Genomic DNA, 18,410 nt, shown 5'->3' with positions numbered 1-18,410 from the left:
TTATTTATTATTATTATATTATTATTATTATTGTCTTTTATTATTATTGTTATTATTATTTTTATCCCTTGCAGCCCCAGTGTCTCCGGAAATGAAAGGGTTAACCACCTAAATAAGAGGAACGTGGCTGTTTTTGAAATGTTAATAGTTATGTTATATTTTTAATGAAAACACTAATATTTTGTGTCCCCCCCCCCCCGGATATATTCTTCACGCATTTAACCCCTCGTTCCCACTGGTCCTGCACATCTGTTGTTCTGGAGCTTGTGGTCTTGCTCCCCTCTGGAAGGGCTTGGAATTTGGATTGGGGGCAGGGAGGGCTTTGGTGAAATATTCTGCTCCAGTGAAGGGAGGGGGGGTTAGATTGGGGGAGAGGAGAGGAGGAGAGGCAGACTGTGCCGCCGGATCTCACTCCACGAATACACCGCGCAGGGTAGTCCAGGGCAGTAGTCCGCCTCCACAGGTACAATGCATCGGATACCACCTCTGCTGGTCCTGCTGGCCACCGCCTCCTGGCTCAGTAACACCAGCGCTGCACCTCACGCCGGCACCGTCAGGACGGCGCCCACACAGAAGATCCAAACCAAGGTAAACAGCACCACGGCGACTCCAGGAGCCAACGGGACCACGAAACCTGCGGGCTACGCGGCCGAGGACCTGGAGGAACCTCTACCCCGAGACCGGAGGCTGCGGCTGTCAGACGAGAAGACACCCGACAAGAAAGGTGGGCTCGCATCCGACTGGGGGCCGCTGGGCTGGGGGCCGCTGAGCTGGGGGCCACTGGGCTGGGGGCCACTGGGCTGGGGGCCACTGGGCTGGGGGCCACTGGGGGCAGCATGCAAGGGGGGCACATAATAGCTTGGCTGCTCGCGGGATGCATGGACAGAGCATGACCTGCTCCTCGGACCAGGTAGAGGTCGCCCACCCGGACCCTCGGACCCTTATAGATCTATTTATAGAAAAATATATATTTACGCGTCACCGATTGCTGAATATTTGTGTAAATACATCAAAAACCACTAACTTTACTCCACGGACGGATTGGCCCTTGTGGCCCCCGATAGCTTTAGACATAGACTGCTCTATAAGGTAGAGCGCTAGAGACATTTAACCCAGGGGCAAGTCCCAGGGGCATTTGGCAGATACGCTTCAGGAAACATATAAAGGATCCAGTCGGGGGGGGGGCAGTGCATTAAATCCTTGTTACATTAGCACCCTCTAGTGGCTGAAGGTGGGATTATGAATAAAACAGATTAAAGGGCTTCGGTCAGAGCGGCCCAGGGGAGAAATCCCTCCCGCCCCCCAAATATTCATTTCCCAGAGATACGGGCGATAAGAATAATCTCTTAGAAAACGTATTCGTCATACAAAAAACGTACGGATCATTTTATTTGCCCCGTTTCATTTATAAAGCCGTTTTTGGGGCTTTTATGGCTGTAGAACCCTGATACACTCATAGTAGTGGATACCTGGAATAGCCTTCCTGTGGAAGTCCTGCCCCCAGTGCAGACCCCGGTAACAAAATATAAAAAAATAACAATGTGACGGAGATTTTACTTTATTTCTTCTCACTGCGCTCGGCTGATGCGTTTTTCAGACCCCCGAAGGACATCTCGTGGCCAACAGAACGTATCGGTTCTATAAATGCCTGCAAACCGGATACTATTTCTACCACGTTACACCCCTGCCGTGCGGCGGATCAAAATGTTACCGACTCATGAAGTACAATCATTCTTCTTTTGAACCCATGTGCTGGCCCCGCACAGCGCTCCTCGTTGGCATGGGTGGGTTATCTGTGCGTCTTCAGTAGGGAGACCCCCTTCAGCTGTTTTGGCTGATCGGCAGGTGCTGCCCCCTGCAGTATGCGGATGGTATAACCCCACAGATTGGGGGTCTCTGTAATCCATCCCACACACTGCAGGGGGCAGCACCTGGCATGAGCATTTAATGCGCCCCGGAAAGCAATGGCTGACAGTTTGGAGGTCAGCGGGCAGGTAGGGGGCATGTATGCTCGTGTATTACCACCTGCGCTGGCTGTCACCGAACCTCGCTGGCACTCTTCAGCATGGGGGAGGGGAGTTAAATGTTTGGCTTTGTCGTGCCGCGCGTGTCCGACATGGGGGCTGAATGCCGAAGGTGCCGGGAGAAATGGTTGCTATTGGACAGGACCCCCGATGCCCAATAACTCTTCAGTAGGGTCTTCAGGGGAGGTCATCTGGCTTCATTCCGTGACCCACAGACAGTGGCGGGTACGGTAAATGTGTCGGGGTGGGATAAGTGCACACGCATGTATTGATGTGTACGCTCACACGCTTCCCCGCGCATGTTCACCGGCATGAGTACGTCTTCCGAAGCGCGTGTGCTGGAGAATCACCCCCTATCCGGTTTTGCCTTTTTCTAGCCAAGGAGGTGGCCAAAAAAAAAGTTAAGATAGTAAAGAAGGTGAAAGTGTTGAAGAAGCCGAAAAAGGACAGTCCCACGCCACAGGCTGGAGGAGATCCGGTGGAACGTATGTACCGTGAGTGTGAGGTTACGCGTGATCTGGCGTGAGTGGAGTGTCAGGTGCGATTCCTTCTCACCTCTGACGTCGCTCCCCGGAGAAAAGCTCCCCAACGCATCACTTATTTTGGATAATTTGTCCCTTTGATGATCTATTAACCCTTTAGTTTCTTGAAAAGAAATATATATTCTGGAAAATATCACGGGGCCAGCGGGAAAGCTCCTCCAAAAAACCCATGGCTGATCCCTCAGCGGAAAAGCCCCACCCCCGATAACAGACGGACCTGGGTATTACAGCAGCTGCAGGGGCTCCTCCGATCCCCAAGTCTACAGACGCAGGAGATCTAAGCGCGTAACGGCGCATGTCTGGCTCCGCGGGGGCGTGGCTTTACGTCATTGGTCGGGACGAGGTTTGCGCGCTTCCTTAGAGGCCAGCAGAGAGGCAGCCTCCTCGGTGAGAGGTGAAGGAGTTCTCCTTGTCCCAGGAGCTGTCTCTTTAAAGAAGACTGTTAGTCAGCGAGCGGCGGCCCAGATTTCCGCCGGCAGATTGTTTCCGGTATCGAGCCGCCTCACATTCTGTCATCGCTAGAGATTTAACTCTTTAGAGTTCAGACGAGCGTTCAGACTATAAATGGGCTAAAAGTCCACTTTTTTCATATTATCAGTTAGAATTTTTGTCCTGGATGAAGGCCCCGTTATCTGCGCCTGATAATAACAAAGAGCTTTTTGGTCTTCAAAGCGAGCTTCAGCCGTTGGAGACGGTCAGTTACCGCCATTGTCTCCATGACGACGGGTTAGAACTTACCCCGCGCTTTGGAGCTCCGGTGCGGGGGGGCAGCTATGTTTTTAATTTCCCAAAGTAGTTTTTCAGCCTCAGATTTTGAGGACAGACTCAGCATTGTTACAGAAGCGATAAAAACCGCACACTCAGCAAAAAACTGTAACACAAAACAGATGGGGGCCAGAGGTGAGAGGAGGAAAAACACGATGAAAACGGCAATAGAGGAGAACACACCCGGATGGCAGGACTTTTTAGAAAGCTGCTGTCCCACCTCTGCTGCTGAATATAAGGCGTTTGTTAACTAAATGCAGCGTCACCTCCCCCGGGTTAGCCCCCCCATATTAATTTTTTTTACAAAAGATCATGGCATTTGTTAGATCTTTGTTAGATCAGGTTTGATCAACTGTTTTTTTCGTTAGATCTACTCTAAAATAGGCAATATTAACAATCTTTTTCGGGGGGGGCTAACCCGTAGCCAGCCCCCCCTCAACAAAAATTTCAACAAAATGTTACTGATTATGATAGCTCTACGTTAGATCAGGTTTGATCAGACAAAATTTTTGTTAGATCTAGTCTAATTACTGAGATATTGCATATTTAATGAGGGGGGGCTGGCCCCCCCTCAACTGAAATTTGGATTTTTTTTAATGGATCTTGGTAGATATTCGTTAGATCAGGTTAGATCAACTGTTATTTTCGTTAGATCTACCACGCAGGAGGCGGTATTCACAATCCTATTTTGTGTGCGGGGGATGGGTACACATACTGTGAATGCAGAGAATAAAAAAATATTGAAAGTTATCTATACATTGTGTTAGGCAAACTGCAAGAAAATGCCTAAATTCGGAGAAAAATGTGTTTTAAATGTGTCTGTGGAGTCTGTTATTTATGACATCACCTCTTACCTCCCAACATCTCGGCAAATTGGAACGCTGGCGCGCATGTGCATTGCTGCCATCACTCTTCCTAAACTGTGTCAGCGTTACCGCGCATGCGCGCTAGTGCTGTCACTGAAGCTGGCAGTGTTACTGCGCATGCGTACAATGCTGAGCATGTCCAGTAGTCGTTTTCTGGTGACCCAGGCACCAGAGAACACGATCAGGACCCGCAGGATTCTGAATCCCGAATTCCATGGAACAGAGGTAGAGCTCAGCGGGACAGAGCCTCCAAATCGTGACTGTACTGCATTAATCGAGACAGTTGAGAGGTATGCACCTGTGGCTTGATGTGCAAATGAACAGGCATGGATATGTAAAATCAAAAGAAGATTGTGAGTAGATAGATCTAACGAAAAAACAGTTGATCTAACCTGATCTAACGAATATCTACCAAGATCTATTAAAAAAAATCCAAATTTCAGTTGAGGGGGGGCCAGACTGTATGTGTACCCATCCCCCGCACACAAAATAGGATTGTGAATACCGCCTCCTGCGTGGTAGATCTAACGAAAAAAACTGTTGATCTAACCTGATCTAACGAATATCTACCAAGATCCATTAAAAAAAATCCAAATTTCAGTTGAGGGGGGGCCAGCCCCCCTCATTAAATATGCAATATCTCAGTAATTAGACTAGATCTAACAAAAATTTTGTCTGATCAAACCTGATCTAACGTAGAGCTATCATAATCAATAACATTTTGTTGAAATTTTTGTTGTGGGGGGGCTGGCTACGGGTTAGCCCCCCCTGAAAAAGATTGTTAATATTGCTTATTTTAGAGTTGATCTAACGAAAAAAACAGTTGATCAAACCTGATCTAACAAAGATCTAACAAATGCCATGATCTTTTGTAAAAAAATTTAATATGGGGGGGCTAACCCGGGGGAGGTTGCAGCGTCAGGGACGCCGGTCGCAGTTCTGCTGAATGCCAGACCCCTTCCCACCGGTAACTCTTCAATCACGGCAAATATCGCATCATTTTTGACAGGAATTTTTAATTGTCATGCGACACAAAGGCAGGCGCTGATATGTTGTTGCCATAGAGACAAAAAAAAAGCTTTTAACCCCTTAAGCCCATTGAAAACAAAGCATTTCAAGCCCGTACATGTACGGGCTTTGTCATTAAGGGGTTAAAATGGCTTTTTGCTGTTTTTATGTAATTAAAAGAAAAAATTACCGCATCTCCAACAAACATTTATGACATCATACCGTCTCCGTGTGCTACTCAGCCCACCACTACTGAAAGGGTTAAACCATCCATTCAATAAAACGTAACCCTTGTGTTAGTCCCCAGTGGTGGTCTGACTTGTGTCGGTATCAGAGCCGGCCCTCACATGGGCCCCAGGCGGTCATTTTCCTCCCCTTCTTTCAGGATAGATTCATGGAGAAAGAGAAGCGTTTCTGCACCTCTCTCTCTCTCTCTCTCCCTCTCTCCCTCTCTCTCTCTCTCTCCCTCTCTCTCTCTCTCCCTCTCTCCCTCTCTCTCTCTCTCTCTCCCTCTCTCCCTCTCTCTCTCTCTCTCCCTCTCTCTCTCTCTCCCTCTCTCTCTCCCTCTCTCTCTCTCTCCCTCTCTCCCTCTCTCTCTCTCTCTCCCTCTCTCTCTCTCTCTCTCTCTCCGGATTTATCTGCATTATTCTTGCCCCTCGGTGCACTTGTGCAAAAAGGGCAGCACCACAATCTCTCCCTTGTTCCTCCAATCGGGAGTGAGGGTGTGCTCGGAAGCTCCGCCCTTTTACAGAAGTGCACCAGGAGGCCAGGTTCAGGGAGAAGCGGAGGAGGCCAGCGAAGAGTGTAGGGAAACATTAAGAGAGAGAGCTAGAGTGAGTGAGAGCAAGAGAGATAGTGAGTGAGAGCAAGAGAGATAGTGAGTGAGAGCAAGAGAGATAGTGAGTGAGAGCAAGAGAGATAGTGAGTGAGAGCAAGAGAGATAGTGAGTGAGAGCAAGAGAGATAGTGAGTGAGAGCAAGAGAGATAGTGAGTGAGAGCAAGAGAGATAGTGAGTGAGAGCGTATAAGTATTTTGGGATGAAAATGTGACCAGAATGTGGTCTTTTTACAACTGCCCCATCAATTAGGGATTAAAAGAAGGGATCGGGGAGGAAGGGGCAGAATCAGGAGAGCTTGGGCAGGAATAATCTCTATCCCTGTGCCCAGAATGTGAGAATTTGCCCTGGGATTATGGCACTGATATGAGTACGGGGGGCAGATCCAGAGAGGATGTACCCCGCAGACCCCGCAGACCCCGCGTCTGTGAACCTTGCTGTCCAGTGATTTATATGGCTGTCCGTCTGTCCTCGTTGCAGAATGTCCGCCTCTGGGGTTGGAGTCACTGAGGGTGTCTGACTATCAGCTGAGGGCATCGAGCATCAAACGCTACGGCCTAGGCTCCCACCGCGGACGTCTCAACATACAGGTGGGACCCCATAACTACCCCATGTAATACGTGCCAATGCAGGAGTCCGCCGGGCCGCCATCAATGGGGTAGAACCAGCACCCTTGTATGGGGCCCGGGAAAGCACTTATTGGACCCAGTGGCCCACCACCCATGTGTGTGTCCTCGTCTGAACATAGAGAAGATGCCACCAGAATGCCCCAGTGTCCTCTGTGGAAATCCTGCCCTAAATGCCCTCCTTACCCCCCTCCGCTGTCTGTAACGTTTGTTGGTGTCGCTCTTATCAGAAGGTCTGTCAGACAGAACGCAGGGCGCGCTGAATATTGACGTTCTTCTCCGTTCTTCAGTCAGGGATCTACGACGATGATTTTTATGATGGCGGTTGGTGCGCAGGGGAAGAGAACAAAAACCAGTGGTTTGAAGTGGATGCCCGAAGACTCACCCGCTTCACCGGAGTCATCATTCAGGGCAAGAACTCCATCTGGACGTAAGTATGAATCATAAAGATCACAAAGGGTCAGCCCCAAAGCAGCCAGAGCCAAGCTAGACCCCCACCAACCAGGTGTCCAGAGGGCCACAAGCTCGGCTCCAGCACTCGCCTTTGGAGAAGCCAGGCCAAGCAGAAGGTTGGGCTCCATCCTACGTCGGGGGTATCTTTGTAACGCGTGTACGGAGCATTTAGTAAAATGTCTGCACCAGTACCTGCCGCTGCCCGAAATCACCTGTGACGGTCACCTGGGTGGTACCTGTCCAGACGCTGTCTATTAGGGGGCATCTAAAAATGCAGAGGCCACTGAGATTAATGACTGAGGAAAATAAAGCATTTGGTTTCCACACAATTACAATTTTCCAGGGGTTTTTTGCGTTTTTTTGGAGAACCAAAAAAGAGTAAAATGCTTCTGGAATCTCGATTCATTCCGAGCGATTTTGTCCGGTTACCCAGTGATTATAGAGAGCGTCACGCCTGTCGCCGGGCCCTTCGTTGCCGTCCAGGGCTACTAAACACACTGGTTAGCGCCAAAGCTCATTTCTCAGTTAATTGGACCAAAGCTGGGACACACAAGACGAGGTTCTTCAAAGTTCGCTCCCCCATGTGGTTTTGCAAATGACATCATCAATGACATAATAATGACATAGAAAATGACGTCAGTGACACAGCGATGACATTATAAATGGCTCTGGAAGTTATGTGTTAATATACTGTATATCATTTTCAGAATGTTTAATGCCAGTTAGAATGCCATTGGCCAGGCGTTTGCGTGATGTCATCAGAGCGTCTAGATTGTTTTATTAGAAATGTTAAAGTTAATAATGATTAATAATGACATCCAGATGCTTCCTTCTCTCGCAGCGATGACTGGGTGACCTCTTACAAAGTCCAGGTCAGCAACGACACCCACACGTGGAAAACGTGCAAGAATGGGACGGAGGACGTGGTGAGTGTCCGGGGGGCCACGTGTTAGAGAACCCGATGATGTATAGAGCTGCCATCACTTACCCATCCGGCCCCCGTCTAGTCGCCCGTTTCTCCTGCTGTAGAGACTCAAACCTTAATCAGTCGTTGGTCTCGTCTTAGATTCAGGAGCCGTATGTCTATCCCATGCATGTTTAATACCCTCACTGTATTACCCTCTACCACCTCTGCTGGGAGGCTGTTCCACTTATCTACCCTCACAGTAACATTGTGAAAATGATGAGAAGTGTGGGCAATTTAAACTAACTATATATATTTATATCTATAGAGGATCCCGCAACCCTTTTGCAGTTACAGTGATTTGGGGTATTTGTTTATTTTAGTTGTAAACACATTCCTGATCCATTCACTATGATCTAAAGTAATCAACGGCATCCAAATCCAGCAAACCGACGTGTCACGCTTGTTACATGTAGCAGAAGAACACGGACAGACACTGGTAACACGCAGTCCCACGTGCTGCTGATTCACCCATCTGCGATGGAGTTTCTGCAGGAGGTTACAGAGGTCTGTTTCCCATTAGCCGTTTGGCTCGAGAGGCTAACCCGGTGGAGCTGGCTCTGCAAGCTCAGAACCTTTTTTTATTGGGAGCAAATGCTGAACATTCGGCATCGGGACGCCTTATTTTCTGCTGAGCTCATCTGCGGCTGTTTCTGGACTATCCAAAAATGGCTTAACATCTCTAGAAAAATCCGCCTTACAGTAGAGATGGAGGAGGAGAAGACCTGCTTACAGTAGAGATGGAGGAGGAGAAGACCTGCTTACAGTAGAGATGGACGAGGAGAAGACCTGCTTATAGTAGAGATGGACGAGTAGAAGACCTGCTTACAGTAGAGATGGAGGAGGAGAAGACCTGCTTACAGTAGAGATGGAGGAGGAGAAGACCTGCTTACAGTAGAGATGGACGAGGAGAAGACCTGCTTACAGTAGAGATGAACGAGGAGAAGACCTGCTTACAGTAGATATGGACGAGGAGAAGAAGACCTGCTTACAGTAGAGATGGACGAGTAGAAGACCTGCTTATAGTAGAGATGGACGAGTAGAAGACCTGCTTACAGTAGAGATGGACGAGGAGAAGACCTGCTTACAGTAGAGATGGACGAGGAGAAGACCTGCTTACAGTAGAGATGGACGAGGAGAAGACCTGCTTATAATAGAGATGAATGAGGAGAAGACCTGCTTACAGTAGAGATGGACGAGGAGAAGACCTGCTTATAGTAGAGATGGACGAGGAGAAGACCTGCTTACAGTAGAGATGAATGAGGAGAAGACCTGCTTACAGTAGAGATGGACGAGGAGAAGACCTGCTTATAGTAGAGATGGACAAGGAGAAGACCTGCTTACAGTAGAGATGGACAAGGAGAAGACCTGCTTACAGTAGAGATGAATGAGAAGAAGTCCTGCTTGTGGCTGCTGATTGTCTTCTGCTCCTTATTGGCCACTTTTTGATGCCATGCCTTGGCATATATTATACTCTTATTTTTCTATATTTTTTAAAGAATGTCAACAGGAGCCCCGGGCCATGGCTATACTACATATAAGGGAACAGCAAGGCTTTGGTGAGAACAGGAGGATAATTACTTTTCTGATTACGGTGACTTGGCTTCAACAAAGCTTCTTCATGGAAGAGAACAAGGTCTTCTCATGAGCAAGAAGTTTTCCACCTCCTCCCGCTGGTGGATCCAGGCTTAATTTCCCACCAGGAAGGCAAGAAAAGGTTGTCTTCATGATTCTAATTCTCCATGGAGCCAGGGCAGCATTGTATCGCGTTCGGACATTTAGAAACGGTTCATGGAGGATTCGGCAGTGAGCTCCGATAGACGTCGCATGGAGAAGGCTTTTGGAGGATGAGGTTATCTGAGGTTCCCTTTACGGACCACGGAGGCTCAGTACCCCGGTCTTACATAACCAGCCACGTTCAATGTTATGTTTCTAGACGTCAATACTGCCCTTTCATGGCGTTACACTTACTGCTTGTGAGCTTTGGCCCCCGACGGGGTTATACTGGGGCCGGGCCAGGCTAAACCCTGTCAAATTAATGAAAGAAAAGCTCGGCCATGAGCCAGGTCCCTGTTCACACCTTTCCGGACGTCACAGATGCTCGTCTGGGATATGCACAGCAACGGCCATTAAAAATGGAGGGTAAAAAAAGTGGCAAAAAATTTGGGGTCCGTCTGTAAAAAATAATTACCCGCCGAGAAATGAAGGAGGACGGCGACTCGCATGGGAACCGAAGGGGCAATGTGATTTAGTTCTGGACGCCACTGAAAGAGGCAGCATTTTGAATGCACCGTGCCGGGCACCTTGGAAGACAGTGATGGTCAGAGAGACATCCCCGAGTGGTCAGAAAGCCCTCAGAGTAATTGCCCCGCTTGTAAATCCGTAGTTTATTTTTCTTCGAAGCGGTGTTTGCCCAGTGACAGCTTTAATTACCACGATGGCTCTGGCGCACCACGGACTTGGCTCTGCTCGTGGAAACGTCTTCCCCCGGTGCTTTCTTTGGCTTCCTTCTCATTCCTGGAACGTGTCTTGACCCTCAGCCCAGAATCTTTCACAGTTTCTGCCAGTTTCAGCTTAAAATGAGAGTTTTAACCCAATCCTACCATAGGGGCATCTAAAAGCACGTGTGGCTCAATGTCCGGCAAACATAAAGATGCAACCGGAATTAATATAATCCCCAAAATGGCGGCATCTTAAGAACTTCACGAGGAAATAATTATCTCTGAAATGTGAAACCGTTCCAAATGTTTTAATCGCCAAATGTCTCTTATAGATCTTTAATGCCAATAAAGACCCCGAGACCCCCGTGCTGAACCACCTGCCCACTCCCATGGTGGGGCGCTACATCAGGATCAACCCCCAGACCTGGTTTGAGAACGGAACCATCTGCCTGCGGGCTGAGATCCTCGGGTGCCCCCTGCCAGGTATCACAGTGATGGGACAAGGTTGTATTCGTCGTCAGTGGCAGCTTTTAACCCTTAGAGCATGTTAAGCCCCTTCCCAACAATCACTAAACAGCTCTCCTCAGAGTGTAAAGGCAGGGAACAGGCTACAGAGCCGGGAATCATGGAGGAAATTTCTATATAAAGAGAATTCTCTGCATGCTGGCAGCTGAGCTGTTGTTGGATCGGATTACCAGCATGCAGACACATGTGCGACCCCTGCATGCAGACATGTGTCCGATCCCTGCATGCAGACACGTGTCCGATCCCAGCATGCAGACACATGTCCGATCCCTGCATGCAGACACATGTCCGATCCCTGCATGCAGACACATGTCCGATCCCTGCATGCAGACACATGTCCGATCCCTGCATGCAGACACATGTCCGATCCCTGCATGCAGACACATGTCCGATCCCTGCATGCAGACACATGTCCGATCCCTGCATGCAGACACATGTCCGATCCCTGCCATGCTTTTATATCACGTGTTGTGACACGCGGGTTGTCTTGAATCACATGTTTTTAAGTAATGTGTACCATTGCAAAGCTGCGTGAATTGCCCCGGGCTCCAAGGGGGGGAAATGTGTCCTCATCTATAACGCATTTCATGGTAATTGTTGCCCCACCGCAGCTGGTGAGCGCAGCCGTTTCATCGCAACAAAAGGTCATTCGTTTTCATTTCTCTCCCCAGACCCTAACACGGTGTTTTTGTGGGAGCATGAACCCCAACCCACAGACAAACTGGACTTCAAACATCACAACTACAAGGAGATGAGGAAGGTAAATGCGTAACACCAAAGCCGGGACCCCCAACTATGGGCCGCTTACAAGGAAGGTCTTTCTTCCCACCCAACTGGCCCTGAAACGGCGTCTGATCGCTCTATGTGCCACTGTTGGTCTATCTATCTAGCCAACCATTGTTGCCCAGGCCATGCTACTGAAGGGTTTAGGGCACCAAGCGGTGTCCGTCAGAAGGTGGAAATCTTTCACCAAGAATGAACACACTCCTTTTATTTATAAAGTCAGAGTTTAATCAATTAGATGGCGTTCAGGAAATCTCCTTGTATTAACAATGCATTATACCGAGCTGTCCCAGCCCCTCCTGCCGATAGGCATTTGCCCTCAATCTGGATCCAGTGCAAGATTGTAAGCTTGTGAGCCGAGCCTCTAGAACTAATGTATCGCTTTGTCTTAGTCAGTCAATTCTCGTCATGTCAGACCCTTTAAATATATGGATTGTATTCACCGCTGAGTACACTGTCGGCGCTATATAAATAAAAGATAATTATAATAATCAGTAATGCCATTTTTTTTAACCATTTCTTTATCGAACCCCAAGCTGTTGTACTCAGAATCTCCCACTAGGTGGCGCCATTGTAGCAGAAGTATTTTCTCGTATGCTGGTGCACTGTGCGAGGGGTTACATCGGCCGGCAACCCAAGTATACGCTCGATGCTTTACTAGTCCGTTAGGGGCCACAAAAAACAAAACATTCGACTGATGTATCTGAGAGACATTGGCATCTAATACGAAGGAGCAGACTATTCACGCCTCATATCCAACCGGGGCTAGAAATAGAAGCCCTGAGTCTTGTATGAAGGTAGTGGGGACCGAGGTGACCTCTCGACAAACTGTTACCCCCCCCCCAAAACTGAGACCCACCAACAAACCACAACTTCTTGGATATAAGCAGGCCACAGCTTTATTAAAGCACGGTGGGCACGTCCAAGGTCATTGACCACACCAGAGGTCAGGGGAGGATTGAGCCCAACTTCCCTTCCTTCACACCAGCACAATAACCGTCACCGACAACCATTCTTTTACGGTAAAGACAGAACTTCCGCCTGCCGTGACTAGAAAAGAAACCCCCCCCCCCATACACCAATCACACAGCACTCACTCACACTCATTGACGCTCCCTGTCCATTCATGCTAATTCCCATGAGTCACTGGTTTTAAAGGAGGGGAATAACAAATGCTTTATCCTCTGTCTAAAATCTAGACAAGACCCGCTAAGACCTGTTCAAGCGATTCAACGGGGAAGAAAAACAGCCCATTTAAAAAAAATAATCTGTATTTCCAGCACTAGCCCCCCTGCTTGTGTTGTGGATTATAACATTAAAATAAGCTATTTAATGCCTTTGCCTTAAAGCCCCCATTACTTATAATTATGAATGTATTATTATTACCATATATGGATATTTAAATATTACTCACATGCGCGTGCCAAACATTTCTAACAGAAATAGGTGATGATTATACGCAGGGTTTTGAATATAAAGAAGTTCTATTTGTACAAATTTCAATTCCTACCAAGGGGATCTGGACTCATTTTTACGGCTGGTTTGTTTTTAGTTTCTGCCAGTTTCTCAACGATAATAAAAAAATATAAAATTGCTCGATTGGCGAAGGTGGTAATTCTAATAGACGTTGAAGGCGCGACGCAGCCCCCCCAAGGCGTTCTTTCTAACTGTTTTTCCCCCCCGCTGTAGCTGATGAAGGCGGTGAATGAGGAATGTCCAAATATCACGCGCATTTACAGTATTGGCAAGAGCTACCTGGGCCTGAAGATGTACGCCATGGAGATCTCGGACAACCCGGGACAACATGAACTAGGTGAGTCTCACTCAGACATTCAAAGTCTTCCTGGCCCAAAGACTCCATCTTCTTTAAAATCAACCGAAAATGAAACAAACCATGGTGATGATGTCATACCATTGTGGGCATAATTATCGCAGTAAATTATCTTATTATGGACACGTGTAAGGCACACATAGGACACAAGATACCGTACCCAACCGCCCATGGGTGGAATTGCATGAACCTGCGCGCTCCACCTACCAGACTTTTAGATCTTTTTTTTAAAGTATTTTTCTATATATTTTTAGTAAGCCTCTTCAATAACATCTACAGCATCGCAGGGTCATGCAGGCAAGAAATCGAGGGGCTCTCCCACGTTGGGCCTTCTGCGAGCGGAGAGTGCATGAGCGTACGCGTTGCTTTCATATACAAAAACAGAAAAAAACTCTAGAAAAGAAGGGATTTCTGACTGATTTCAGAAAATGAGTATTTAAACGAGTTAAAAAAATTAAAACATAAACTAGTAACAAATATAATCAATAATTAAATAATATACATAATAAATGGTGATGAAAACGTTAAAATTCAATTCATTATTTTATGAATTAACGCATACATAGTGTGTGTGAGGGTGAGAATGGGGTGTGTGTGGGGGTGAGAATGGGGTGTGTGTGGGTGAGAATGGGGTGTTTGTGAGGGTGAGAATGGGGTGTGTGTGGGGGTGAGAATGGGGTGTGTGTGGGTGAGAATGGGGTGTTTGTGAGGGTGAGAATGGGGTGTGTGTGAGGGTGAGAATGGGGTGTGTGTGTGGGTGAGAATGGGGTGTGTGTGAGGGTGAGAATGGGGTGTGTGTGTGGGTGAGAATGGGGTGTGTGTGTGGGTGAGAATGGGGTGTGTGTGAGGGTGAGAATGGGGTGTGTGTGAGGGTGAGAATGGGGTGTGTGTGAGGGTGAGAATGGTGTGTGTGTGTGGGTGAGAATGGGGGGTGTGTGTGGGTGAGAATGGGGTGTGTGTGAGAATGGGGTGTGTGTGTGAGGGTGAGAATGGGGTGTGTGTGTGGGTGAGAATGGGGTGTGTGTGTGGGTGAGAATGGGGTGTGTGTGTGGGTGAGAATGGGGTGTGTGTGAGGGTGTGTGTGGGGGTGAGAATGGGTGAGAATGGGGTGTGTGTGGGTGAGAATGGGGTGTGTGTGGGTGAGAATGGGGTGTGTGTGAGGGTGAGAATGGGGTGTGTGTGGGTGAGAATGGGGTGTGTGTGAGGGTGAGAATGGGGTGTGTGTGAGGGTGAGAATGGGGTGTGTGCTTGAGCATCAGTTTTTAATACACACCTAAAAATATGGTACAAATAATCCACCTCCGGGCATCTACTTCACCAAGCTGGCTGCGTTACCGTGCTTTTTTTTTGCCATTTCAGACTTTTTTGGTTAATGTTCGATGTGATAACTGAAATTCATTCACAGTAAGGGGCTTTATTGACTAAGCTTGCATTCTGTGCGCAGGAGAGCCGGAGTTCCGCTACGTGGCCGGGATGCATGGAAATGAAGTGGTTGGGCGGGAGTTGATGCTGAACCTGATGCAGTACATGTGCCAGGAATATAAGAAAGGCAATCCCCGCGTCCTCAGACTGGTGACGGAGACCCGCATCCACCTCCTGCCCTCCATGAACCCCGATGGATACGAGCAGGCGTATAAACTGGTAACGAGCCTCTACTATCTCGTTAATTAGGGCTATCCAGGGAGAGGAGAATGCAATAAATAGTGACCCCCATAGCAGTGTCCGGACACAAAAAAAAGATTAAAAAAAACCCCATAATGGACAAAAAAAAATTTTTTAAATGCTATTTTCCGACAGTTCCTAACTGCTGGGGATTCTGATCCGTTTGGAATTGGGAATATTTACGGGATAAGGGCTCTGACGCACATGATTATGATTTTGGATTCTAGGATTTGGTGACTTCTAGGAATAATGAGATCGGTCACTTAGTCCACAATGACCCAAAAAGCACATTAAAGTGTATTCGTTATTTTTTGGCTCCAATAATACATTTTCAGCTCCTTAAGAAATACCGTCCATTTATGTCTCCAAGTGGAGGCTACCAGACCGCAGATCTTCTGATAGCACGGTAAAGCCGCGTGCCTTTTCCGATTGCTTGCATGTGTCTTGCATGTATGTCGAACAGTCCTATGCACGTTAAACATGGCGGCATTTGTGTGTCATCTCCGAGGGCTCCGAGCTGTCTGGATGGGGCATCGGCCGTTGGACGTACCAAGGCATTGACCTTAACCACAACTTTGCGGATCTCAACACTCCCCTGTGGGAAGCAGAGGATAAGGAAGAAGTCCCTGAACGTTTCCCAAACCATTATATTCCAATTCCTGAATATTACACTCTGGCCAATGAAACGGTGAGTGGGCATTGAGTGGACGGCGAGTGCTCTGCGTGGCTGCTGTCTTCGGTGTCCTGTGGTTGCATGTTCTAGTTTGGAACGTGGATATTTTGCAGACCTACCGGCTCGTTTGGCTTACATGTTTATGGTGAATTTGTCATCTCCATTTGGTGCTGAGGATTTTGGTTCGTTACTCGCATGTCTTCCATCACCTCACAGGTTGCTCCAGAAACTCGCGCAGTAATTGACTGGATGCAGAAGATTCCCTTTGTCCTCAGCGCCAACCTTCACGGTGGAGAGCTGGTGGTTTCATACCCTTTCGACATGGCTCGTTCTTATTGGATGGCCAAAGAGTTGACCCCGACACCCGATGACTCCATGTTCAGATGGCTGTCCACTGTCTATGCCACCAGTCACCGCATCATGGCGGATGACAACCGCAGGATCTGCCACTACGACAACTTCATGAGGCATGGAAACATCATCAACGGAGCAAACTGGCACACTGTGTCTGGAAGTGAGTACAGTGACATTGCGGAACCTCCAACAATGATTACTTTTCAATATCCCTGAATTTAGAAAGCCCCTAAATGCGTATTTTTCATATATATTGGGTCTTAAGACCTTTTTTTTTTTGAGCGCCTCTTCTTCAATATCACGCATGAAAACTCGTTCGACATCATCATATATTTGTCATCTGTTGTACTGATCCAGTAGGCATCTCAGGTAGGCATCATTAGTATGTTCTTCTGACCAGGAACATAGGTAACGCTCTCCTATCCCTCCTGCCCAGGCATGAATGATTTCAGCTACCTGCACACCAACTGCTTCGAGGTGACGGTGGAGCTTTCCTGCGATAAATTCCCACATGAGGTGGAGCTACCAACGGAGTGGGAAAATAACAAGGAGTCTCTTCTGATCTTCATGGAGCAGGTCAATGAGAGAGAAGGGGAAATAATCCCTCTACAATGGGGTTATGATAATGCATACGCATGTGACGGACCACAGAATGTGGCATTAGACAGGGGAATACGGCTTATGGCTCCTGAGTCTAATCCTTTACGCTCTTAAACGTTCACTTTTATGGTATGCATTGTTTCAGGTAACCATGTGCTGATATCTGCAGGTTCATCGAGGTATTAAAGGCGTGGTACGGGACAAAGACACGGGAGAAGGGATTGCTGAGGCCACCATTGTTGTGGACTATCTGAACCACGACATCCGCACGGGTACGTGAAGCTCCGGTTTCAGCCTTCAGCTCTTACTGGCTATAGAGATCAGATTTAGTAGTCGCTTGGGTCAGGGTAAGGTAAGGGATATCCTAATCCTAATCCCACCTTCAAGAGCTGGATATGGATGTGTCTCCAGGACTCTAGAGTCTACTACTAGAGACTTCGTATTATTGATGGTTTGGGGAAGGTTTTATGACCAAGTGGTGAGACTGGGATAGGTGGGGATAAAAATCTTTAGTAAAATAGAGATTTATCCAAAATTTACCATCTACATCTTAAGACCGGTATTCATTTTTAGGCTAGATTGTTGGTGCTGAAGATGGTATCTGTTATAATGGTTGTCCTTGCTTCTTTTAGCACCAGATGGGGATTACTGGCGCCTTCTCAACCCAGGTGAATATGAAGTCACAGCCAAGGCTGAGGGCTACCATCCATCAACCAAGTCATGTCGTGTGTCCTATGAAGACCGTCCGACAATCTGCGACTTTTACATCTCCAAAACTCCCAAGCGGCGCCTGAAGGAACTTCTGGCCAAGGGGGGGAAGCTCCCCAAAGAGCTCATGCTACGACTGCGCCAGCTGAGACTCCGCAAGCTAAAGTCCCTGAGCCCCAAGCGAGTGTAAAGAGGAGGCCAGCGGACCACGGCCATGGAGTCTGGACTCAAGCAACTCAAAAGACCACTGTATTCCATCTATATCACCGTTCATGGAAGACTGGAACGTTACGCATCGGGAACAGTATAGTCCTATTGTTTAGCGGAGACGCCATAATATATAATTAGGTGCTAAACAGCTTTACCCTATGAACCCTCTGATCTAGTGTATTCAAATCGGTGGAGACGATATACAAAATTCATTTGGGCGCTAAAGGCCGCCAACGGGCCGCCAGGTGGACATTCTTGGTCCAGACTGCTATAAAGTAGTTGAGGTTCTTGGGTCTAGTACACCAGGTAAGCCTGTCCTACGCCCAATGAGAGCCTGCCTTATGGTGGCCCTAACAAATGGGTCAACACAAAAACTATTCAAGCATATCAAGTATCTAGAGGCGCTTCTAGTTTCCGAATTGTTTTTTTTAACAGATTTCTCTTATTTATCACTGTGCTGACACCAAGCTGTCAGATCTCTACGGTGGTTACGTATTAAGAGGTGTTTTGGTGAAATGTAGCAAAAAAGGGGCACAATCA

General features: G+C 47.8%; 1 protein-coding gene across 2 annotated transcripts; it reads left to right on the top strand.

Moving 5' to 3' along the window:
• Window positions 1-372: 372 nt before the first annotated feature.
• LOC128477051 (probable carboxypeptidase X1) lies at window positions 373-18,060 on the top strand. Of its 2 annotated transcripts, XM_053458046.1 has the most exons (14): window positions 373-724; window positions 2,402-2,509; window positions 6,521-6,630; window positions 6,957-7,096; window positions 7,961-8,045; window positions 10,857-11,007; window positions 11,721-11,809; window positions 13,522-13,645; window positions 15,108-15,304; window positions 15,834-16,013; window positions 16,215-16,512; window positions 16,789-16,928; window positions 17,122-17,224; window positions 17,585-18,060. In XM_053458046.1, exons 1-14 carry the CDS (start codon window positions 469-471, stop codon window positions 17,848-17,850), a joined length of 2,247 nt encoding a protein of 748 aa, XP_053314021.1. In that variant the 5' UTR covers window positions 373-468; the 3' UTR covers window positions 17,851-18,060. The 2 variants fall into 2 exon arrangements, with proteins under 2 accessions (XP_053314021.1, XP_053314022.1); XM_053458047.1 differs by lacking the exon at window positions 2,402-2,509.
• The last annotated feature ends 350 nt before the right edge of the window (window positions 18,061-18,410 follow it).

This window comes from Spea bombifrons, chromosome 1 (genome assembly GCF_027358695.1).
Source record: "Spea bombifrons isolate aSpeBom1 chromosome 1, aSpeBom1.2.pri, whole genome shotgun sequence".
NCBI classification, from domain to species: Eukaryota; Metazoa; Chordata; class Amphibia; order Anura; family Pelobatidae; genus Spea; species Spea bombifrons.
Note: the sequence above shows the minus strand (reverse complement) of the source record. Positions and strands in the feature narration are given on the sequence as shown.

Excerpts from the sequence above, each read along its gene's own strand:
- LOC128477051 (XM_053458046.1), top strand. The coding sequence starts at position 469 with ATGCATCGGATACCACCTCTGCTGGTCCTGCTGGCCACCGCCTCCTGG. Across the intron at positions 7,097-7,960 it reads GGCAAGAACTCCATCTGGAC|CGATGACTGGGTGACCTCTT; the intron begins GTAAGTATGAAT and ends CTTCTCTCGCAG. Across the intron at positions 15,305-15,833 it reads ACGAGCAGGCGTATAAACTG|GGCTCCGAGCTGTCTGGATG; the intron begins GTAACGAGCCTC and ends GTCATCTCCGAG.